Source organism: Chroicocephalus ridibundus, chromosome 2 (assembly GCF_963924245.1).
Source record: "Chroicocephalus ridibundus chromosome 2, bChrRid1.1, whole genome shotgun sequence".
Taxonomy (NCBI): Eukaryota; Metazoa; Chordata; class Aves; order Charadriiformes; family Laridae; genus Chroicocephalus; species Chroicocephalus ridibundus.
The window spans coordinates 101,787,877-101,813,998 of record NC_086285.1 but is presented as its reverse complement, the minus strand read 5'-3'; the positions used below and the strand labels follow the sequence as shown (position 1 = coordinate 101,813,998).

At 41.0% G+C, this 26,122-nt stretch overlaps 1 protein-coding gene across 2 annotated transcripts in view; it reads right to left on the bottom strand.

The window, feature by feature from the left end:
* Positions 1-330: 330 nt before the first annotated feature.
* Positions 331-26,122, bottom strand: part of GALNT12 (polypeptide N-acetylgalactosaminyltransferase 12) — a 51,125-nt gene continuing 25,333 nt past the window's right edge. For both annotated transcript variants that reach the window (XM_063326321.1, XM_063326322.1), the window contains 5 exons: positions 23,557-23,733; positions 20,760-20,891; positions 12,311-12,424; positions 6,472-6,627; positions 331-3,774 (listed from right to left, as the gene is read on the bottom strand). In XM_063326321.1, the coding sequence (XP_063182391.1) occupies positions 3,637-3,774; positions 6,472-6,627; positions 12,311-12,424; positions 20,760-20,891; positions 23,557-23,733 (717 nt within the window). In that variant the 3' untranslated portion in view covers positions 331-3,636. The remainder of the gene's footprint in view (positions 3,775-6,471; positions 6,628-12,310; positions 12,425-20,759; positions 20,892-23,556; positions 23,734-26,122) is intronic.

Below are 26,122 nucleotides of genomic sequence, written 5' to 3'. Positions count from 1 at the left end.
CCCACAATGTTTAAATGGAAGGAGAACAGTGGAAGAGTAAAAGAAAAAAAAAATGGCAAAACAGTTACCTGATGAGTTCAAAGAAATACGATAAAGAATTATGCACCAGACTGCAATCTGTATTGCAATTATTTTTCTTCTTTTTTTTTTTAAATAAAGGAATACAAAGACTAAGAAATAAACAGTTTTTTAAATGACAATTTTTTTTAATGATGATTTTTTTTTTTTATTCCAGAAAATCAGCAAGTTCAATCAGGACTTACAATGCCAAATTCTCATTTTGGACATAATGCCATCAGGTAATTTATTAAAGGTTAAAGACTCCTTGCATATTTCTATTCCCCTTATGAGGTGCATTCGGCACAAGATATGGAAAACTGGGAAAACATTTTGCACAGTTCAGTTTTGTGAAGTACTTCTCCTGGCTTAATCTTTTGCGCCTCAACTGTGTCAAATATGCCCCGTACCTGGGGATACCCAAGGAACAGCGGACAAGGGGAAGAGAAGGAACATGGGAGAACACAGAACCACGCTGATCCAGTATAATGTCTAAAAATGGGCAGTAAACCTGGGAGGGGTTGTATTCACAGCTAGGCAATGAGGAAGGAATAAAATCCATTTGGAAGACAGATTTCATCATCTCTACCCTAGAATTTTATACAGCGTACTGTGGCACCGGGACAATACCTTCTTAGGACAGTTTGTTCAGTCGATCTCTCTATATTTAAAAAACGTACTTTCTTGTTTTGAACGGAGTGATGGTACAAAATGGAAGGAGGACTCTTGGGATTTCCCAGTTTGCACTGTCAGCATCCCATTATTTTAATCTAAGGTTATCAATAAGCTTGAGTTGCAAGTTTTGGTTTTATGGGTGCTTCACATGGTTAGTGGCAAAAGGGAAAGGAAACACGTGGCTCTAAGTATAACAGGAAGATGGATACCAAGAAAGGGGGGACCTACTGGTTCTCGATTTGTACCCTGTGGAAAATGTTCCTCTCTCTCTCCCTCTTTCAAAGAGAGCCCTAGGAGGCCAGAACCAGATGAAGTATCGATTTGCGACAGAAGTCCTCCAATTTTTCCATTTCTGTGAGGCATCCAGCCCCTTCTCTGCTGAGGAGAAGCCTGAAGTCCACAGTCCATTTCTCAGCAGGTAGCCCTGACCTCCTGCAAAAGGAAGTTTGAAGATGTGCATTGCTACTCAGACGCTTGATGGAGTCCTTCACCCTCCAAACCTGAAGCCAGACATTAATACAAGTCCAGTGGGTTGAGAAGAAGAAAAGGATCTCGAGGAGCAAAGTGGTAAGTAGATGGACTAACAGTCCAACATAGCGGGAGCAAGCCGGTGACGTTGCTTCATTCAGTGTCTGCTTTTGAACTCAACATAAGTGTGTTTGCCTAGCAAATATTCAACCCAGGCGAGCAGGTTTGCTGGTGTATGAGAAAACAGTTCAGCTGCACGTAAGCAGAAGCCCAAAACATCAATACTTCCCTCTAAACAAGTGCAGAGTGGGAAGACATATGGAAAATAATTTCTAATTACCAAGTTTCACTTGCATACCACCACCTGGTGATGAAATCTTGAAGTCTCAAAACTAAGAAAACTACATTGACCATGGGAGGTCAACGAGAGTTTTGTCTACAATTGTAATAGTTGGGCTCTCATTAATTTAAACAGTCAAGAAGGCAAAGCAGAAATGGACAGAAAAACCGTGCTGTGTTGCCAGATCTCTCACAGTTCTCTCATGCAGCCACTCAGTTTTGATTTGTGGCTCTGCAAAGCGCATACCACTGCTGCTAGCAGGTGAACAGAGGAATTACTGAGTTCAGGAAAAGGAATGTGAGAAACCGTAAAATAAAGCTGTCTTCTCCCAAGTGCCACATCTAGGGATCAGAGCCTAATCATTTCTCTCATCTCTTAAAGAAAAACACTGACCATAAGAAAAAAAAAAAGAAGTTGTAAAGACAGTTCCCACTCTACTGAATCACAAAATATTTTATTAATTCTAACATCATTTTCAGCAGTCCAGCCCACAGAGACAAAACATCAAAGGTGCTCACAAAAACATTCTACCTACATGGGTTTAGAAGGACCTTGGAAGAACCTACATACACATCTCCTACAGGCAGGAACCCCTCCCCCCACACCCTAATCATATAAATAGGTCTGCCAAAATGGCATGAGCTTATGAGGATTCAAAGAAAAGGCTGTACATTATTTATAGAAAACATGAACAAAGGCAAATAGCAGAATACATCCAAAACTAATTGAAACAGATGCCAAGACTTCTGAGGGGAAAAAGGTTGAAATCTTCATGCTTCTACACATAAGCACACCTCCAGCTGATATAGAAAGAAACTTTCCTTATGAGCTGAAACCATTTTAATCAACATTGTAATGATGGTGGTCAACGACCAAATATATTGCTATACACGCTACTTGTCTGGCTGGGTAAGGCAGATCTCACACACCACAGCAGAAAACATCTTGTACCAGTGCAGATCAAACCCCATGCTTTCAATAGGACTCTATGTGTTTACACAACCAACTTATCAGAAAAGGAGCTCCTAGACAAAATGCAAGTTATATCTGAAAGACAATTCTTTTTGTATTAATATCAGCTGCATAGCATATCAATTAGTTGCAAAACCATTTTTGTTCATATAATAATTTTTATATGAAACATTTAAACACAATTTAATGAAAGATATGATTTCTTAGATTAGGTTTTTTCTAGCGGTAATTTCGAAATTTGTCAAAAGAATTATTGCTAGGTCTGATCTTGAAAGTTTGATGCACATTGAAAATCCACATAATGTTAAAGTCAGTCATGCAGTCTGTGACACAGCTGCATAGCTAGATCCATGTGAATCCAAATAGTTTTTCCCAGAGCATCACCTTTAAATATTGTTTCTTTAAGAAAAATGAGAAAATCCCCATTTTACTCCAAAACCAGACTTAAGCGTGATTAGAAATTTGGCAAGTGCCATGAGCATCTAAAATTGTCACAACGTTTTATGTATAGCATTGTCAAGCATGTGCAATCTGTATGCATCTAGATCGTTATTTGTGCAAAACCATGCAGACCTACTCTGCCTTCATGTGCAAATCCGCACCGTCTTCAGCGAGGGTTTTGTGGTAGTCACTTGGGGCAGAATGTGGCCTACATTCACCTTCTTGGTATTTAAAAGACAAGAAGAATTATTAACTAGTATCCGTTAAAAGGCCCAACTGCAGAATGTTTTAGTAGAAAAATAAACATCTTAAGTCATTAGCAGGTAACATTAGTGCAATTATTTTGACTGCCTTACTTTCACACAGCAGATTAAAAAAAATATATATATATTGTCACTTGTGAAAAGAACCTAAGACACTTCAGAAGCAGTTATGTAGCTGCCAAATAAAGAGAAGAGGAGCAGAGTCTGGGGCATGATATAACCACACCACTTACTTTATGTGGCTCTCAATGCTTAGCTCCTTTTAATGCTCCAGAAAACAAAATTCAGGGCTTGTAAACTAATTACAGTTCTTTCCATACAAAAATATATCACTTAGGTGATGATTTTCAAAAGGATGACTAACTGCTGACTAGAAAGAGAACATCTTCATATTCAGCTATATCCTAGATGACATCTGGATCAACTTCTTTCTTTGAAGAACCATTTTTGGTAGTCCGAGTTAGTACACGGTCGTAATAATGGTGCTGGGTTACCATTGTGAGCATTTGACTGGGCTTGTACGCACTTCTGGGTTTGTAGATGAAACAAGGTACCGTCCTACAAAAGACAGAAATAATTTTTGCTTTTCAGGTCTTAAAAGTTACAGGCATGTCACTGTATTTTAAAAGTCATTGAAGACATCTATAACAAATAAATATCACGCATATCCTTCTCAGGGGGCCATGCAGTGGCCTGCCTTGCCTGCCTTGAGGAGCTCTGAAACTACATCAAAAGACCCTGCTTTTAAACTTAGATTAACATTGCTTTAGAGTGATTTGTGTCTTGACATCTAAGCTTGTAAAGGATGTGCTAACTTCATTCACTTCCATTGCCTTTTGTTACTGCACCAGAATACAGGCAGAGAAAACCAAAGCCAAGTACAGGCATTGCCCAAATACACCAACTTATTGCACATCTTGCAAGTAAAATGTAAGTGTTGTTAGCTAAGTGTAGATGCTGGATATATTCTCATGAAAAAAAAAAAAGAAAGAAAAATCCCCTTTCTTCACAGGGTATATTTTTAGTGGAAAAGGAAAAAATATCTAAGCATGCCCCTAGCCTGCAGATGTGTGTGGAGTTCGTTTGCTTTGCTGGAGGGCAGCACAGCTGCCGCAGGGGTGTCGGATCTGCCAGGCCTCCACAGTCAGATACCTTAAAGAACACGTTTTGAGGCCTTGGGCCCTCCTATTATGGGAATCTCCAAGAACATTTCATCTCCAGTTCACATTGCTCGCTCCAGTCCAGGAGCGCGGTCAACTAGGAGGGCGACCTGCCAAAAGGCAGCATAGCCAGCTGTGGAGAACCACCCTGCTCCGAGACCCTTCCTCTGGCCCAGGTGACATTCCCACACCTAACCATCTCCAAAGCCTCTGGTGGCTTCAAAAGAAAAATGCCAACGCCCTGTTTCTGAGCATAATCCTGACTCCTTTAGAAGTCTGCTCCTTCCATCGTCAGGAGTATCGCACTAATTACACTTCGAGCCGTAGCCCCTGAAGCCCAGCAGTGTGCGCTTGCCCACGGGCTTGCTGACAGACTTAGCTTCTGAATGACTTTCCTCTTTCCATCGTGATAATTCAACTTTTTGAGCAGACTAATCAATATCTGCCTCACTCGTTTTTGAATCGGTGCCCGTAAGAACTTAGTTCTTGCCAGGCTGCTGGGTAGGCTGTTCAAATCTTTGATTATGCTACATCTATAAGGACAGCTTTTCCAGCGTCTGACACTGCTCTGCACAAAGCAAGAGAAATGTGGTACCGACACCTCACCCATCACCTGTCTTGAAAGGTGGGGACTGGTGATTTTGATCTAATGCAATAGAAGAGGAGGAATCGGAGCAGAGCAGTACGTTCAAATCCCACACAGGCACAAAGTTATTACAAGAAGGAAAGAAGACTTAAAATAATTCCTAAAGTTTCAGATGCTAAAAGTTAATGGTTAGGAGTGCAGTGGAAATAGATGTATTCCAAACCTGTGTTTTCTCAATTATTTCACGAAGCGACTGAGGGTCGTTCAATACGTGTCATCTTAGGGATTAATGCATATGACCTTGAAAAATTTTTTTAATAGTCAGCATTAAAAATGAAACGTCATTTATAAAGTCAACCTTTTAAGTAGCTTTTTTTTTTTTTACTCAGTAATACCACTGTGAGCTTCAGTCTGGACTAGATTTAGTGAATGGACAGTATTTTTCATATTTTTCTTTAGGATTTATTCTGCCACCTATCACTGGTGGTAGTGTCTAAGCATGAAATTTGTCAACCATGGAGCCTGTAGAGTTTAGATGCATTATGCAGGCACATTATGTAAATATACCATTTTGATATATTATGTGACCTTTTCCCTTAGCCAAATAATAACACTCCAGAACCTGACCAAGGCCATCATTTTTCATCCAATTTATTTTCTCTCAGGCACCCAGGAACTCCTTCAGAGATTAAAAACTACTAAATACAACGTTTCCTAAGATTATGTTATATTTATTAAATATACTCCATATTTCTCAGTATTTCTCCCCTTAGAGAGTAGGCGGTTGAAAAAAAGATTTGCTGAGTCCCCACAGCCAGTAAGATGTGTCCTGTGTAGGGGTAGGAGTAGAGCAGAAGGTATTTTTTGATGGTGCATCAAATTACACAACTGCACATTACGCTGCAGAAAAGCTCAGGGAGCAGTTCTGGTGCTCACGCGGAGGGTCACGAGAGATGGTCTGCAGAGGAGAAGCAGCTGCTCGAAAGCAGAGAAGAGCATAAAGTAATGGTGGTACATGAAGTATCAGGGATATATGGTGGTGTAAATACTGGGAAATAAAAGAGGTCAATGAAAGGAGAGCAGAAGTAGGCCAGCCATGAGACTGGCTGGGGAAGGGGTACATGGAGGCATCTCAGTTCTCAGAAGAAGACAACAGGGGCGAGATGTGAGAGAGAACTGAGCAGCCTGCAGAAGGCACTAGATGTGAACAGGGCAAAGAGACACCTCTGACAACCTTCCCAGCTCCTTTGAGGTTAAAAAAGGCACTTTCCTTCCTCTCATCTTCCTATTTTTTTTATGACTGGCATACTCTTCACCTGCACGCTGCTGCTACCCTGGTTCTACGTTCAGATATTAAAAGACAAGACAGCGTATTTCTCTCAGAGATCTATGCCAATGTCGTGGCCTGCATGATGTCTAGGCAGTAAGACAAAAAGAAAAAACCCCTCAACAATTGTCTTTCACCCACTTCCAAAACAACCAAACCCAAAACCAAGCAGGCACACTTACCTCTCTGAAAACAAACTTCTGGTTTTCAGGAATACTGTGGACATTTTCTTGACACAAGTACATTGTCAAGTAGTCGGTCCCTGAATCGACTGCTGCACAGATTTCTGGCTGTCGGGTGTTGTAACGTATCTCATTATGGGATGTGTACTCGAAAAACTACAAACCCAAGAGAAGAAACAAAGGACAAGAGTCATTTCATATGTAGACAAGAAAGTATTTATAAGGAGGATATACTAAGATACTATAATTAAGTTCACATATTAAAGTTGCTATTGTGGAGAGAAATCCTGCCAAGAATATTCAAGGAGCCTTAACTACCGTCGCTTGCTTACTATTTTACAGAAAAATCAATCTCACCACAGCACTGCTTTACTTTGGTAGCACTTGAAATGTATGAAATGCTGAATAAATGCCCTGGAAAACAGACACTCCAGCATTAAGGAACTTGCAAAATTTGCCTGCAGTATTCTACTTTCACATTCTAGATCACCCTCAAAGACAGGACGGAAACCAGCTCCTAGCCTGACATTATGCCTTCTTAATTCAGTTGTCACAAAACAATGTTACTTTTAATTAAGGAGCTGCACACTGCATAGTTCAAACGCAGTTTGGTCAAGGTTCATTTCCAGTTACAAAGTACTCAGGATGCATGGGGATGAGCATTTTATCATATAACATTTTAAGGTATTATTTGGAGCAAATCAGCTACAGTTGCTTTTAAACAAGAACAGAACTTTGTTAAAGACAATTTACTGGCTTTGCTTGTTGTACAATATTCTGCAGAGGTGTTCTGAACATGCTGTAAAACATCTTGGCTTTTGTAGCAATTATGGCGGAAGACTTCCTTAAAATTTTTATATTTATCATGGATACTTGCCAAATTTTGGACCTCATTAAAGAGCGGCAGAGATTGAGAGCTGTTTGTATTTAGCACGCTTGTAAATAATTTAGATTACTATAGTGCACGGATGTGTGTTTAGATCTGATTTAGATTATTCTCAGTAGGGGAGTTTTATACACATCAGAAAATTGCTTGTTACCAATAGTATAGCTGCATTAGTGGAAAGCAATAAAAGGATGAGGGAGAGAAGGAACCCTCCTTTGTTTTGTTTCACCCCTGGAGAAAGAGACTGTAAGGCTTTGCGAAGGGGGCTGTAGCAATTCAGAAATGTTGTACATACTTGAACTTACCACAAAACCATCCTTAACAAGCACCAAGGCTAATTAACCTTGAAAGCGAAACTGGAAATGGAGTTTTAATGTAAACAGGACCATGTGATTAAAAAGCCTGCAGTCATCCATTTTCAGGTCTAAGAGCTCTGATCTAGACTACGCTGATGGTAGTTGTTTCAGGAAACTCAGGTATTGTGTCCAGTTTTGGGCCCCTCACTACAAGACAGACATTGAGGTGGTGGAGCGAGTCCAGAGAAGGACAATGAAGCTGGTGAAGGGTCTGGAGAACAACTCTCATGAGGAGCAGCTGAGGGAACTGGGGTTCCTTAGCCTGGAGAAAAGGAAGCTGAGGGGAGACCTTATCACTCTCTCCAACTACCTGAAAGGAGGTTGTAGCGAGGTGGGGGTCGCTCTCTTCTCCCAAGTAACAGGCGATAGGACAAGAGGAAACGGCCTCAAGTTGTGCCAGGGGAGGTTTAGATTGGATATTAGGAAAAATTTTTACACTGAAAGGGTTGTCAAGCATTGGAACAGGCTGCCCAGGGAAGTGGTTGAGTCATCATCCCTGGAGGTATTTAAAAGACAGGTAGACATAGTGCTTCAAGATATGGTTTAGTGATGGTTTTTGGCAGAGTTAGGCTGATGGTTGGACTAGATGATCTAAAAGGTCCCTTCCAACCTAGGCAATCCTATGATTCTATGAAATCTCCTCTGGCCCTCCTTTTACCATAATCAGGAATTTCTCTGCTGAGGTGGCTGTCGCAGCTGTACACAGCCCAATGCTGTCCACTGCCTCAGCTTGTAGACCTCCATGGCTTTGGGCAGTGATGTAAGTGACCACCCCAGAACCAACCTGTTCACCACCATTCACTTGTGATGCTTCAAAGGGAACTGAGTGTTTCAAGAAGGCAACTTGAAGTTTGAAGTCTACCTGCTGACATAACATCCAGGAGACTCTGATTTTCCCCAAAACCTATTTCTAGGACCTGTTCCTATGACGTAGGTTGCACTGCCTTTACGACATTTGCTTTATGCCAGAAATGTCTCATCAACAAAAGTCAAATGTGGTAATATTGGCCCAATTTTATTATTATTTCTTACCCCAATAGGCAGGGGCTCTTCCATGGTCTCCAGGCTTTAGTTCCCAGGTTCAATATCTGATTGGCACATGGAAAGCCACAGGGAGCTGGAAGGGAGCTCATTTTAAGCCTATGACTCATGGATAAAGAAGCAGCTTCACTCCTGCTCATTTGTGTCTGGATGGACACTTTTTTTACAGCTGACACTTTTACAAGGCCACATTTAGAGCTTTGCTCATTAGTGGATTTATAAGATATAACAACTCTTTTTAGCAGTTTGTATTCAGTATCAGTGAAAGCCTGCAAGTTGCTAATTGTATTGGATGCACCAAGAGTAGGTGGAGCAGCTACTGGGTCAGAGCAGTTCTTACTACTGACATCTTTCCTGAATGGCCTCTCAAGGACTCGCACCAGATTTTGGAGGAGAAGAGCAAGTAAAGTGGTTAATTTCTGAATAACATTAAGGATTTGGGTTTTATTGCTAAGTATTAGCAATCAAGCATTCCTGCCTCCTTGCCCAATGAACGTTATACCGTTCTTTACCCTACACTGCTTCAAATAGAAGTACTTCAGGCTTTGGGCTTTTTCAAGCTCCAGTAATACACAAGATAAATCTCTTCCTCCTCAAAAGGAGAAAGGGTTTTTAGTGCTCTTTCCTTGCCCCATGGGTTCTGTGGGCAGAAAGGAAGCATTTTCAAGCTGATCCATGGCCCAATAACTAGTAGCCTTACTGCATTTCTTTCCTTCAGAGAGCCAGTAGATTCCCTTAAGTGCTACTGGAAAACTTGATGAGGCCTTTTATCCAGTGCCTACCCCTTCTGGGCGATCTACAGCATATGCCCCAGCTACATCAATGCTCTGTGGTACCAGGGATGGAGGCAGATTTTGGATACCTCTCCAGACCCTGAAACACGCTCCCATCCCTCTCCGTACCTGGGTACCACTCTTCTGCATACAAGAAGTTTGCACTCGATGGGAAGAGCCAGCAAAGACGTTAACAGGTCTGATACCCCTTTTGCAGAAAACCCAAGGGCTTTGCTGAGCTCTTTGTTTGCCTCTCCCTCTTTGCCTCAACTCTATCAGCTGCAAATGGGAATTCTGGGAAGGTACTGTCAGACAAAGCAGGTTGCTCAGTGGTTTCCCATCCTCTTACCACATCAGGTCGGCTTCCTGCCATTGCGCATTGGTGCTCTCTGTACTGCTTCCCGACCATACCAAGAAGGGCAACGGGCTTTAATGGTGTTGAATTTCAAAGCCTTTCATTCTCATCTACCAGGGCAGACACATCCACAAACATCAGCAGCCTGAGGTGCAAGCACCGAGTAGGCAGAGTTTTGCGTATTTTCTGCCTCTCTTACTATACACGCTCATCTCCTATCACCACAGTCATATCCTCATCTTCTTGCCATAATGAACATGCTAATTTTAAACAACCCACAGTTAGTTTTCTTACTGCTTACACAAAAGCACAAAAGGGAACCCTCTCACTTAGGCCGTGGATTCAAGGAAAAATAGCAACAAATTACCAGAGATCTCAGTTTTCTGAGAGTGGTTTTACTTACTGAGACATAAAATGGGAGCAGGTGCTGGACTTTATAAATAATCGAGAGCACAGAGCTCTCTCCTCTCGGCACAGTGCACACAGATATTCAGAGGTCACTTTAAGTGGAGAATTGCTTCCAGTGAAAAGAGCTTTTGCAGTTGTCCCCTACATAAACAGCCACCTGCCACTAGCATATCATGCCAGAGGATGGGTGTACTGGAGTGTAAGACACATATGGCTGACCAAGTTAACCTTCATTAATGTTAAATCCTATCAAGAGGTTTTTGGAGAATAACTTTACTGAGCTGTACTCTGGAGAATAAACTTCATTCCTTTATACCATGAGACACTGTGAATGTGCAGCAGGGAGTGTTATTTGAGGAAGAAACTGATGAATGGTGGAACAAACTCTCCAACTGGAGGAAGGGACGAGAAGGGAGAAGACTAGAGGATTAAAAATGGGAGCTAGCCAGGAAAGAAGAAAGGTGCGTGAAAAGGAGCAAAACGTGATCTAGTGGGGGTAGTAAGCGAGAGGAAAGACAGAGCAAGGGTGTTAGACTGGGAGCCAGCCAGCATGGAAAAGAAAGTGTTAAATGGCATGGAGTGGAGAAACTGGAGCTGTCTGTGACATGTGGTGCAGGGTAGGGGACTGGAGTGAAGCTTTCTAATGAGGGTCTGCTTCTAAAGCTGTGTATTGGTAATGAGTGGAGTAATGAGAGCAGACCGGAGGAAAGCAGGCAGAAGAGCTTGGGATTAGGATGGCACATTCCCTTCCAAGGACAAAACAGAAGTTAAAGGCTGTCTGTTGTCACAGATGTCACACATCCGTGAAACTCTGTGAAGTGCCTTGCTCTCCTTAGCATCAATACAGCTAGAGGATGACCAACCTTGTCACCATCAGTTCCATCAGCTAACAGCGGTGGATGTATGCGTGGAAGATTTGACTGTTTCCATCCTGCCACTGTCGCCTGCCAACTGAGCTACGGAATTCACACCACCAGGAGCAGCCCGTTACTTTTTAAGAATGACTGTCAAAAGGGCAGTGGGATGGGAAGGAAATGGAGAGACATATCCTGCTGGTAGGTTTCACAGCTATTTGTGAGCCAGGAAAAGGAGGTGCAAGTTCAGCAATCCTGACTTCCATTTCCCATCTCACTTGTACTTCTTCTACCTCTTGTCTTATTTTAGCCTCTCTCTGTGCCCCCACACAGCTCTTCCTGCTGTCCACTCTTTCTCTTGCCATTACTACCTGTCACCCCTACTCATGCCCCTGTCTGACAACTGGTAACTCTGCTCCCACGTTCAGTCCCCTGCCCCTTTCCACTAAAGAGCTCTCCAGTGATTCTGCTTGTTTCACGCTCCATCCATCCCTGTACCTCCTAATTACTCCTTCGACTATCACACATGCCCTGCTCCCTCGCCTGTTGCCCTACCTCTGTCCCAAACTTCTGCCCTCTGTCACCTTGGCCCCCTCTCCTTGTGTCCCATCAGCCTTGTGCCCATTTCTCTAACACTGTTTCGCCTTCCCTCCTCGGGCTCTGCAATTCTCTCGTGTCATCTCATATTTTCTTTTACCGGTTGATATCGCAGTCAGGGAGTTTGTCCAATGGATGCCAGCAGAGGGAGCACTAATTGCACAGCTCCGCGAGCATCGCTGCTCTCAGCCTGGTGCCTGCTGTCGAGGGAATGCAGATACATCGCACCATCAGCAGAGACGCAAGAGCACTGATATCCAGTGATTTGGTACCTTTGCAGTAAATTCAGTTAATCTTTTAGTGCTAGCTAAACAAGAGATAACTTTAAAAATGTCATCTCATAAGAACTATTTCCCTGTGAATTATATTTCTCTTTTGCTTTCACCTTTTACCCTACGTCTGGCCTCGAGACATCAAAATTAAAGCATCCAGTGCAAGAATCAAATTTACATGTAAGATCACCTCACTGTGGCAACATGTTCTCTAAGTCCTACTGCAATGTTTTGTACTGTACTTCTTACATTACAGCCATAGCGTTAGTCAAAATGAAAATAAAACACAAACCTTACCTGATTTTGTCCCATGCCATGACATGGGTACAGTATGACCCTTTGTCCGGTTATCTTATGTTCATTTGTAGGGTTATAATCAAAACAGAAGTTTGCCATTCCTCTACTCTTCAGCTAATCAAAACAAAAGAATATTTTAGAGCGTTAATCTAAAGTAAGGAAGATATGCTGTAGTCATTTTATACCCATCCTGCTGGGATGTGAGGTTTATACCCCAGAGCTGGTTTAAACTAATTGGAATAGATCAAACAGATCCAACGGCAACATCTCTCTCAGAATAATGTGAAATAAAACTGTTGGGACCATCCTGACTTTGGGCATTGAAGCAGCCAGACACAACGGCTTCCCCTAGGAATGACACTGTGTTCCAGTGTATTTGCAAATGAAGCAACTAGTAGGAACTATAAAAAGCTGTGTTGAAACCCAACAAGCCAGCAACTCATGCAAAACAAAAGAGTCTGCCATGTCTTTAGCTTCCCTCCCCTCCCCCCCCCAGGATCTACTTGTTCAATTTTCTTAGGAAAAGAAGACTACATACTTTTCTCAGTTTGTCAAATGGGAGACGTTAGAAGGATTTGTTCTCAAAAGGACTCCAATACCCTCTTGAGGTTGAACAAGCAGGCAGATTTTAAGACCAGAAATCGTGAAAGGGGGCAAGGTATGTCTTTGGAAAGAGACAGTAGTGTGATATTAAACATTCATTACGAGTGTTGCTGATCTCCGACACAACAGGTACATAACTTCTAGATTAAATTTTAAAATATTACACTACCTGATTTTAAAAACATCAGGCAAATTAACAAGGATTTGCATTTAAGTATTCAGGAGGCAAAAAAAACCTGAAAATAAGTTAAACAACGCCATAACAATTACTGACTCTTAGTATTAGCCACTTAACCAAATTTAAAATTACACAGAGCAAAAAAGGTTCCGTAAACATAGGTTCAAGCTGAATGCCCCTGTTACTGAGTGTAATTATATCACAGACAAAAAGAATAAGCAGAGTAAATCTCGGAAGAGTTGTTCCAGCAAGGTATAATTTCCACACTCTTCCCTCATCGTGATAATTGTATCCTCAGTTCTCAAACGCGGAGAATGAACGGACACAAAGGGATTGCAGAAGGCTAAAACCAACCAAACAAGACAAACCCCGCAGGACCCAAACCCACCACAGAGCAAACTGCACAAGTTGGAAAATTAAATATTTGTGTTCTAAGTGTATTTCGCTTTCCCAGCTTCTACTTTTTATTGCTACCCGACATCTTCTTTCCACTGCTTTGTGCCCACTCCCGCTGAAAGACAGCCAAGCTCTCGGCACGCCTGGGCTGACAGCCCAAGGCAACACCCGTACACTGGGGGGCTGGGGAGGACCACCGAGCCACCACAGCTTGGGGCCCCTTGCAGGGCTGCTGGAGCTGTGAGGCTCTCCTGTCGGAGCCAAACCTATAAACGCAGGACATAAGCCCTACTCTTATAGGCTTTGCCTCTTAATTCCTCTCTGAATATGTCTGCACTATGCATTTGGTGTCATTTTTCAGTACAGGACAAACTAATGTCTGAATTTGGTGTATGATAAAAATTCATCCTTAGTTTTAGCATCCAAGTTTACCAGAAGCAAAAGAAATCCCCTGGGCACCCTTTCTACAGAAAGGTTCGATGGGAACACACTAAATCACTACAGCCCTCCCTGAGCTGTCAAAAGAAGATATTTTGTTTACCTTCATAACACTAGGCAAGAATTACCCTTAAAAAAACCCAGGAAAGTGTCTTTTACAGATTATTTTTAATACCATGGAACTAACTAAACCAAACAATAAATACGCTTCTCATGTTTTCACATTCTACATCAAGAAATGTCAACTTGAAGTCATAACCACTTAAAAAGGGTAATTGTATCTCTAAAAATATAAATCAGTTTTAGTTGTTGTCAGCGACTGTCCTCAGGATCAGAGGGTCTCTCATTAGTATGTTTAACAACGTATGCCTTTGCCTGACTGTCTCCTGACTCCACGAGAAGATAAAGGTAGCAAAGTACTTATCGGTGGTGCCCTTCCAGGCAACCCAACGCCTTCGCTACCGCTCCAAGCCTGTGCCCTTCGCTGTCAGCCCCCGGCACGTGCTGCAGCGCGTGCTCCCTTTTGTGGCCTGGAATTTCAAATAACCTATTTTCAAACACCGTGCACCACCAGAACTACTGTAACTCTCCCACACACGTTACGCAATGCCCAAATGCACTCAACAAGACGAAAGCTGTGTAAAAGATTATTAACTTAAGCCTCATTTCAGATGGCTTAAAACTGAGCCTGTTCTCCCAGGATGCTAGCACCTATGTTCTCTCATTTTCCTCTTTCATGCATAAATGCATCTGATACATGCACACATATTCTTAAACGTACACGGTCCATATTTCAGCCTGGTTCTTTAGTTTGTTTTATCAGACATTGGTAGATGTTCTTTTATACTCACAATTCATCATGAAGCCTAATAGATGTTCGAGACCTAATCTGTGGGAATAGTGCATGCTAAACTGCTAAACAGCCTGATCTGAAATAACAAAGATTTGAAAGTAATCAGATTTGAAAATCTGATCGTAGTACCATTTATGGGGGGGGGTAAAAAAGGATATAAAAAAAATCATCCCTCTGTTCCAAGGCAGAAAAAAGTATGAATTTGTGAAAGTAATATTTTTCTCTTGTTAAATGAGAATACACAGTTTAAGTTCCTTTACGTGCAACAGCTCTATCAAAACAGCAATCATCCATTGATTTCTGAAGCTATCTTTGTTCCCATATCCACCATAAACAAGTCATGCAAAAAGAACAAAATTTTCTCCGTGACTTACCTTAATTCTTTTGCAGAATGCTGCATTAGAGAAACAGAAGCAAGAAAAATGTTGATCACCTTGCCATTAAAATACATAGTTCAGTTATAAAAAGTTCTGCCCATGCAAGATTACTGACTGCGTCTCTACAATGTTTGCCTCTCATTCAAGTGTTGCAGGTGTACTCTACCGTGCCTTTTAATTACTACTCTGTTTAGAGGCTGGGACAGGTAATAAGCAGCAACTACTGAGATATTTCACCTCAGACCTTCACCCCTTACTTCTTGTAGAAATTTAAATCTGTTGTTTCTTAACATCCGGACATTTGCCTGTAACAACGCAATGCAGATGGCATTATGTAAATAATTCTTTGATTTTTTTTTTTAAGATAAAATCCATTTCATATAACTGTAAGCACAGCATCAACAACAGATTTTTGACATTAAAACTTCATTACATTAGTTGATAAATATGGCCAGTGGAGCACAGCCAACCTTTCTCCTCATCCACAAAATAGATCAGAATCCTCTTTATTCCGCCACAGCGGCGTTGGTGCCGATGCATTAGTGGTATGGGCAGATGATACTGTGGGACACAGCAAGATATGAATTTGTAGCAAGCCAACAGCTTCATTGTACTGACCAGGCATAAGCTTTTACCTCAAAGGTAACCTGAGCAGTCACAGGGAACAATTTTACTGACTGTATACTATTTCATACAAGCCTTTTTTTTTGGGGGGGGGGGGGGGAAGAGAGAAGTGAATATTCTCAGATTTCTGTTAACTTATTAAGTGCAATGCTGAAATGGGTACGCAATGTTGATGACTAAGATCCTTTGAAGGAATGGATGATGGGATACTGCTGTTGGAATTGAGTTGCTCACCCCAGCAAGTCCATCTCTCTCTGGGAGCCTCAAGAACATACAAGCACATGTCTCAAGTGACGATGTGTTCACTCGAGATTAATATCAAACACTTGAATTCCTCCAACTTTCTTCTAAGAAGTCTGTCTCAAGCTTTCAGAGGCTGTACAGCCGACGGAGCGGTACATATTTGCCTGCAATGGGCATCAGATCTCCAGGTCTAGTCAGCTATAACCTTGGGTACCAATTCAATCTCAAGTGGCAGCTCTACAAATCGTATTAGAATGCAGTTTTATAGGTATACCCTAGAGAAGGCTGTTTTGGAGCCTGCTACCTGTGAAAACTTGTAACACCAGACATGCAATAGTCTTTTTGATTACAAAACTTAAGCCACACAGCGAAGCTCTCTTCTGCTGTAATCCTGTCCATATATGTCATGTACTACTTAGATAATTTACAAAATGCTCTCTTTCATGTGACAGCAAAACAAAATTCTTCATAGTTTTAAAGGCTTAAAATATTTCTTCCTGAATTTTTTTTTTTTAGGTTACATCTGGTCTAAAAAAGAAAATTATGACTAAGCATTTGGAAATTCATTGAAGACAAGATGGTCTTGGGGGAAAATGTGAAAGGAAGGCCCTAATGCAAAAAATTCTAGTTTTGATCTCCCAACTGATTCAGTCACAGATGCCTTTAAAAATAGGTGGTGAAAATAGCCATCAGCTAGATAGTCACAACAGACATCTGTCAGCTTAGTTGCTTCACATTCAGCTGGAATAAAGATCAGCTAGAAACAGTTTGAGAAGTACAAAGAAAAACTTCCTTGTAGCAGAACATAATACAGTCTTACTTCCAAGTGATCAAACTTAGAGAAAAGGAGATAAAATGCTGATTTTTGTGCCAACGCTGTCTTTTAAAAGCAATCTGGATGCCAAGTTCACCAACTGACCATGATCTTTATCCTCAGATGTGTCCCCTGAATTCCAGCTATACTTAGTACACCTTAGAGGGGAGAGGAACCCTGACTATTCCCTTGCTTTGCAGCTGTGCATTTCCACAGCCACCAGTAACATGAAGAGACCATAGCACTGCCCAGTTCCCCTATCTTCACCTAGCTGCACAACACGGCAATGTCACAGTGCTAATATTAAACACACAAGATGGCTCAAACTCTTTCCCAGCCGTGGCCACACTATCCCTCCCCAGGGCAGCGGAGATTTGTAAACAGACCTAGTCTGGACTATGTAGGTGGACAGCCCCACAGACCTGGGGTTCATGTCTTTTTAAGATTTCACACCAGCCGAAGCACAAGTACAACACACACTTTGCTGGTAAGTGCACACTCAAGGATGGCCAAAGCAGATACTATGTCAGAGAGACATCAGTGCACTACACAAGGACCTAAAAGGGATCATCAGTCTTGCCAGAAACACTGACATCTTATTATTTTAGCCCACTAAGTGCCTACCAGCTTCATTCACACACACACAAAAAAAATATTAAAAATGACAGTCAAAATGTTTAGTTCCCGTCCCACATAAAGTTTCAAAGCTGTGTGGAGCCTGAGAACGAGAAATACGCTGTTTGTACAGCTGCCCAAGGCTCTGCATGGCTCAAAAATGGCACCTGCTCCAGCCAAGCAAGGAAACAGAATCATACAACCACAGAATGGTTTGGGCTGGAAGGAACCTTTAAGGACCACTGAGTCCAACCCCCCTGCCATGGGCAGGGACATCTTCCATTAGATCAGGTTGCTCAAAGTCCCATCCAACCTGACCTTGAGCACCTGTTCCAGTGCCTCATCATCCTCATTGTAAAAAAATTTCTTCCTTATACCTTTATATAGATATAAGATAGACCGTGCCTATGCACTTACCCTGTCCCTGAGAAAAAATTTGATGCATGCTCATTCAGAGCTCTAGGAGCTTCTCATTCACCTTGCTTTAATATGCCACTGCACAGAACGGTACTGGGACCTCATATGGGAAGTCACATTAACCTCTCCAAATTTTCTTTGCTCTTTCATTAAAATAGCGAATAGGGACTTATGACGTGCACCCACAAAGATGCTGTGCAAAAAATGGAATAGCCCTTGAAGTTGTGGCAATTTATTTTTTTAAGCTGTCCGTGCAGTTATCTTTATATCTAATGCTGCTATCTCGTCAAAAATCTCATCTCATAATGGCCTCTGTAGCCTTAAGGTTTGAAATTTTATATTTTGAACTTCACTCCACTATTCCAGTACTGGAACTTTTATGGAAAAATCTGACTTAAGTTAAAAAAAAAAACAAAACAAACCAAACAAAACCATTTCATGAGCGAGAACACTTGTAATATTGATAGCACCGCTTCTCAAAGTATGATTTTGTTTAGGGTACTGAGTGAAGTCAGCATTGTGGCATTCCAGGTTTACTTATGCTACCTGATTTTGGTATAAAGTGTACTAATTTTACTAGTAAGGAGTAGGGCCTCATTTGTAGGCTTCAGGCAGTTTATAAGAATGCAAACATAGTTCAGCAAAAATATTCAAAATTCTGTATGTTTAAATAAATTTTTAGGCAGCCAACCTTTTAGACAACGAAGCTTAGTACAGACAGTAAAAATTTATCTATGTATCAGGGACAAAAAAATCAGCACAAGTTGTCTAATTGTCAGTGCATGGCACCGAGTGCTGCTCAATAATTTTTGCACTTATTTCAATAACATATGGCTGACCTACGGGTAATCTTAGAAAGATTTTGCAACTTCAGTGCAAAGGTTTTCAAGGGAGGGAAAAATGCCCATATCCCTTTGCAATCTCTTTGAACAATTAAATAATTAAATAACCTCACACTAAGCTGAGCTGTTAACAAAGCTGACACTTTTAAACACAGTATTTTTGTGAACCAGAAAAGCACTACACAGCTAAAGCAGGAGTAAAGAATACGATCAATGATTCATTGAAGTTAGCAGGTGGGACTCAATATCCACAAATCAGTTGGTGTCATTTTGCACTGTCACTTTCTTAAGAGTGTAACTATTTTAATCACATTTTAAATTCTTCCTGAAAAAAAAAATTGGTATATTCTTATTATGCTCACAACTAGATGACAGCATTTAAGAATTTTTTTTTTTTTAGAGAAACATATAGAGCACACCTAAATTACACCATGGATACCTCAAGAGGCTCTGAAAAAGAATTATTATTTCTAGGTATTGTCAACACCTTTCCTGAGGATGACACGTGCAGTTAAATTGTGAAAGAAACTGCATAAACCCCTTCCCCTCCCCAGGGGGCTGAGGCGCTATCACTGCCACCAGCCTAGGCTTTCTTTTGGAGCGTGAAGGATGGAGGTGGAGGGGAGGATAAGGTTACTGAAATGCTCCTGGAAGGTAAGTCTTATAACATCTTGCCTCTTCAACTCTTTCTGACCTTGTCAGTTCACGATCCAGCACAAAACAACAAAAAACGAAGCGATGTTGTACCGGGGTCTGTTCAAGGTACTGGATAACGGGTGGGTATCACCTTTCATGCCAGCGATCACACAGAGATACCAACTCAAGGCAGACGGAGGAGGGCGGCTGCTCCCTCAAAGGCTCTGAAGGGCTTTGCTGCCAAGTGACACGCTCCCTGTGGGAGCTCTGACAACTCCCTGTGGGAAATGCAGCTCCCTGTGGGAAACGGCAACATTTCCACATCAGGATCTTTTTCATCCAACAGGTAACAAAGGTCTCAGGGAAGACAGAGGGGAGGCTCGGTTCCTGTCTTGTTTTGTACCCTCACAGCCATCAGGTTTTTTCCTCCACTGAAGGAGACCCAGCGAAGGCTGAGCAACTGAAGCGCAGATGGCAGCAAGGCAAGACTGTTGCGATACGATACGGGCCGGACGCGATGGAGCAGTGCGGGAACGCGGCTCGGCTACAGCCACAGAGTGACCGAGTTACCAGCAAAAGTACTTCTAAGTCAACGTGGCACTGGTAATCAGGAAGGCGTTTTATACATCTTTGCCTGGCAGAAAGGTACGGTCTTGTCTTTCTAATAAGACACACAGCAGTTATCTGCTGATTTTTCTGAGGGTATTTCGCTGCATCATCTCTGCCTTCATCCCTTCCAAATGAGATTACAGTAATGTGATATACACATGGAGCTACAATTTATATTTTTATAAAGTAAACTGCAAATAGCACAGAAAGTTGTCAACTCTTAAAAAAGAGGAAGAGGATTCTGATATTGAACCAATGAATAATTGTTAGTGAACCTCTGCCGGTCTAAAGTGACCTCCAGATTAAAAATTAGCGTGTTGGTTTTGACATAAAGAATCCCGTGTGATCTGGGAGCGCGCAGCACCAGCACTCTCTCCCATCATCAGAGTGTCATAGTTTGCATTAGATAAAATGTGCAAATACATGTTTCAAAGCACACTCTTATTTTCAAGCTGAAAACTAAGAACTAACACACTTTGGTGCTCTCTTTGTTTTGCTATGCAGTGTTTCAAGAAATAAAAAAAAGTCATCCTTTGCTGCCTTTAACACTCTCAAGATGTCACCACTTGGAAGGTGTAATTCATGGCGCCAGTACCTGTTCTCCTCCCCTCTCACAGAACTCCTTCATAAACGGCAGCATCCCCTGTAATAAAGATTCTGACAGAAACCACATTTTAAAGCCTACCAATTCTAACTGAATTCTACCAAAATCCCAAACTGATTTTGGCATGAAAATACCTTCATACTGAGTTAGCAGGAGAGCTCAGAGAACCACGAGGAGGCCCCATCTCAGCAGCCACGTACCATTCCAAAGAAGCCCGGTCTGTCCTCGGGTACATGAAGCTCTGGGTACACGTTCTCTAAGAACCATTTGAAGTCCTTGCATTTCAGCTTCTCTCGAAGGAGTCTCCTTTCTGTCACATCTCCATATGGTTCCTGAAAGGAAAAAAAAAATACCAAAGAAACAAAATGATTAAAAAAACCACCCCAACCAGAACAGATGCTCTCTTTTAAATTATCTGTATACGTTATTAGGAACCGTATGCTAAAGTGATGAGTAGGACTTTTAGCCAGGAAAAATCCCCATGTTTGGGTGCTGGATTTGATTTCATTATTGTTATATTTGTTAAATGTTGACAAAAAAGAATTGGAACAGTGCATGTAAAACTTTAAAATATTCTAGAAAACAGTTCGCCTGAGAAAACTCCCTAAATCTGCAAGTAAGGGAGTCCTTGAATACAGATTGCTGGGAACTGAGAAGGCGTATTGGAAAATAAAACTTCCTTTAGCTAGGTAATTGAAAAGCCTCAAAAGCAGTGAATGAATCTTGAGAGTTTTAAATTATCCCACCATCCATTTGCGAGTTACCTGTACAGACAGTTTTACACTTAACTGATGAAATTGGTATAATCTGCTAATGTTTCCTTTGAACTTCATAGTTTTGCGGGGTGGGGAGTATGAAATCTTAAACCTCCAGAGACAAGCTTTCATTGCGGACTTTTCCCTGTCTACAGATTGGAGCAGAGTTCACGTCTTTTCATGTTTGTCTTCAAAAATCTGTCTTTGTATTGGCTAGGGACTTCAGACAGCCAGGCATGAGCTACCATTTGTAGCCCCCAGATTTTTACAGGTCACCTGATGCACTCCATCAAACCACAAATACGCTTGCATTTCTCAAAGATGTGGAAATATCACTGAAAACAAAAAGCAGATGCAAAATAGAGGCAGAGATGCCTGCTTGAATAAACAAACAGCATGACATATTAGCTCCGAGGTCTGAACATTAATCTTGAAGCAAAACTTTACGGAAGCAAACTCTGCAGCCATAGCATCAATCATTTTTCCATTATGCTATGGAACTGAATATTTGGGTTAGATGAAGTAAAAGGGTCTGAACTCAACCGCAGCGACAAGAGGTGCAGAGAGTATTACAGAAACCAGAGTGCATTGGCAGCAGCTTCGATATGTGCAAAAAAACCAAACCTCTCGAGTCTCACCTTACATCCACTGTTTCACAATAAGCCAACAGGCACAGCTTCCGATGCTAACACACAAACATCCTTTAAAGTTGAAGTTCTGTCATCACAGACATCAGCTGCCCAGAACTTTACAAGAAAAACTGTCAGCATTTATTGCTGTTTTCTCTTTGCGTACGAAAAGCAGAACCAGCCTGGCATTGCCTGTGAGCTCCCATCTTCGGATACACAAAACCCATATTTCTCTCGAAGTCGGACTCTAATAATAAAACCTAAGTGGCTTTTATGATGTTAAAGTAAAACAATTATTACAAATGTGTAGACTATAATAATCTAATTACCCAGTTTAATCCAAAGGAACACGAGATGGAAGCTAACCAAATTCAGCTTCCCCAGTGTCCTCCCGCACATCTTTTAAAAGCGTTAACGGTTTCAAGAGCGCTTTTTCTCCCAGCATGTCTACTGGGGTAGGCCACTCAAATGTGCAGGGAGGTCCCTGTCACCCTGCCTGGTCCCTAAGCTCTGGTCTGGTGTAGCCGGAGGTGGGTGCCCAGGAACCCACCTCAGGGCAGATCCCTCCATGCACAAAACCAGAAAGCCCCCACTCAGAAAACTTTCCATGCAAAGATTAAGCACCTCCAGAAACAAGCAACAGCAGAGAGCGATTTCTTCTCGGCCTGAATTTTGGACTTCGTGCCAGACGTTCATGTAAGTCATTTCTAGACATTGGGAGGATATTTCAGTGTTATTGTCTTCCAGTCTACAGGCCCCTCACGATAAATATATCCAAGCTATGAATTTGCACACCGCTTTGCTGTTCTGACCTACTCAACTTTCACAGTATTTATCTCCTGAAAAGTCTTGCAAACAAATGATCTTGTATTTTCTTCCTCACAGAAAATGCAATTAGTAACATTTTTTTAAAAAAAACAAACACCCAGAACTGATACTTCAAACCTTTTATTAGAAACATTTTCACCTGAGTTCCCAGAACTGATTTTAATTAATTTAATCTTTGCAATATTGATTTTGTTTTGTTGGTTTTTTGGTTTGTGGGTTTTTTGGGTTTTTTTTTTGTTTGGTTGGTTTTTTTTAGTCAGATATTGTGTAGCAGTAAATCAGACAGAAAAATCCATTTTGTCTTACATCAGTCCAACATTTTACAATTATCACAAGAACAGGTAATTTTGCTAAATATTATTACCATGTTGTTCACTTAAAGATCTACTGTCCATTGAACCTTGTTGATTAACATTCACTAATTGTGTGTCTCTTCTGTAATTCTTTATTGATAGAATCCTGTATCAGCTGTTTCACAGAAGCATAAATTTCAGACTGAAGAGCTCCTCCTTAGTTGGGTTACCTTGCTTAACTTCATTCTTTCATTTATTCATTCATTCATTTAATATTGACACAAATGTGGCCTTCTTTAGTCTTACAGAATTTCTGATTTTTTCCAAGGAATTAAAAATTAACTGTATATACACTTATTCTATGTTTGGGAAAAAGTTTCAGAAGAAGTAAGAAACATAAAAAGCACTTATGTTAAATATTAGCGAAATTAATAGTTATTTCATTGAAAACAAAGTCTATTGAAATTCCCAGAACAATGGACTTGAACTTACCAGGCGAGCGTGGGGGTTTCGGTGATAATAAAGTTCTTTATATTCATCCATCCACACTTCAGCTGCACGCACGCTATTTGCCAAAGCTTTGGACCGTGAGTATGGAGCTTGTTTGGGGAAAACGTGACCAACATGTGAGCATGGGTGGATCTCAAGACTTCCTCCACACTGCCATATCTGAACAAAGAATTGACATTGCGCATCATTAATTGGAATCTTTGCCAGCAGGAAACAGTAACAGTAAGTCTTTGCAAGCATAATACCTTCTCAAGAACATCACAGCATACTATAAGCAACACATACAATAATTGAGCGTCTCATTTGATGAGATTAAACGACATCCTTGTGAACTGAGAGCAAATCATTGGGAGCAACAATGAGATAACCCCATCTCTGGTTTTACGTGGTGTGCAATTATCCCTTTCGTAGCTTTACTTTCTCTGAAGGCATGATAAGAAATGGTCCACGATATTTCTGCAGGTCCCACTATGGCCAACAATTGAAGTTATATATGCATTTTTAACAAAACAGCCATGTTTCTAGTCCAAATTAGCCATATGAATAGCCTACTCAAAGAAACCGATGACTGATTTCTTACCAGAAACTTACTCTTGCATTCTACAGGAAAGTTGACTTGACAAACCATATAAGCTCACCACACTACTGGAGAAGAGTAAATTGTGTTTCCATTTCTATATTCACCATTTCAGAAGAGAGGTATGGGTGCCCAGTCATAAATTATAGCTAACCTTTTTCATTGGAAAGCTGGGAAAAGAACCCAAGACCCAACGCATGAAAAGAAAAAGCAAAGTAATTCTGACCCATGGTGGTCCAGCCAAGATTAGTGAAACAGCCTCTCCTCTCTAAAACAATATTCCTACTGTCAAGGAAAGTACTGAACCTGAATGTGGAATTGGCAGAACTCACTCTGCCTCCATCTCGTGCCTCTGTCTCTCCAAGTCTGGAAATACATGACCCTGGAGACCAAGCCCATAAATGACTGCCAAGCAGGGACACTAGTCTCAGAACTCTGTGGAAATTTTTGCCATTATTCTCAGCTCCCCTGAAAACCGTGGTCTTTTGGCAGCCTCACCCACACAGCCCCTGACCTCAAGTTTGATGGAATGAAAGGAAAGCATGGCTAGATACTATCCATTTAACACTAGGTACACTGTGGCAAACAACCCGTTTCTGACAGGTGCCTGAAACAAGGTTTCTGAAATTGGCACATGGGAGAAAAGGCAGCACACCTTGCTGCACTTAACAGACTTGAGGTTGTCACCAAAGGCTCCGCTAGACCTTCTGTGGAAGTTTTTTTTGAGAACTGGCACTCCAGTGAGCTAATTTTCCTTGTGTGTTCAACTGTGCGTACTTGGCAGCTCACCTTTCCTTTGTAGATGGAGGACAAGGGAAATTAGCCGAGACATGTTTAAGGGGTAGAGAGGTTTGTTCCCTGACAGCCTTCTTGTATAGCACATACATTTTAATTACACGTCACTCAAATTAACACAGCAGGAGTGAAAGCTACGAGGCAGCAAATCATACCAATTACAACAGATCAGCGATGGGACTTTTCCCATCTCTCTCCCTGGGACTTCTAGGGATCTAGAAAGTCACTACTGATGAAGGCTTTCAGCATACACAAGATGGACGTTGTCTTCAGACTAATTTTAAGTTACTGATGATTTCTCTCAAATATCTTAATTTAGAAATCGGTGAGTGTTGTCTCTGTTGATTTGGTTTTGGATAATGACATCAGATCTTCACATGTGGTGCAATACTGTGCTTAATAACGAAGTTGTAAGCACTCTAACACATGTGTTCACTTTAAAAAACAAACGGTTCCCTTAAAGGTATAGACAATTTGTTATTCTACTATAGGGACCACCAGATAATCTTCACTTCCTGGATTTAAAATTTTAATTTCTTGGTTTTCATGAGAGGTTTCTTTCTTCTTTTTTGTCGCTTTTTGGGGAAGCAGTATATTTGTCATGTGAATAGAAAGATGATTAAATGAATTATACAAGAAAGCTAGAATTCTGTACTGATCTTTTAAACAATTTGCATATTTTCACATCAAAGTTACACTATTGCCATTTTGAAAGCTGCTAAGACACCAGCTATCCACTTTCACTTTAAGATCTCCCCTTTTGAGATTTGTTTCAAAACAATAGCCTTCTTACGTTGTTATTTCTATATCCCAGATTACTTTTCTAAAGTTTAAATTTATCACACAAGATTTGTTCGTCAGCAAATATTAAGCGACATTAAATTTCTTAAAAGTTTAACAATGTCCGTATTTGTTATATTCCATACAAGCATTTTTTAATTGATCATTGTTTTGATCAGTCTGTTTTTAAACAAGATATGAGGAACAGACCACAAAGATTACTGAAGTAAAAATGTACAGTTAAGAGGAATCACATTCTGCTACTCTTTTGTCATAAAGTCAGATTTAAATGGACTAAAACAGACCAACCATATCTCTGTTAAATTGCTGCTAAAAAGAGAATTCCACAACAGCTAATTTTTCAATAATTAAAATTACTAATTTCTCTAAAAGATA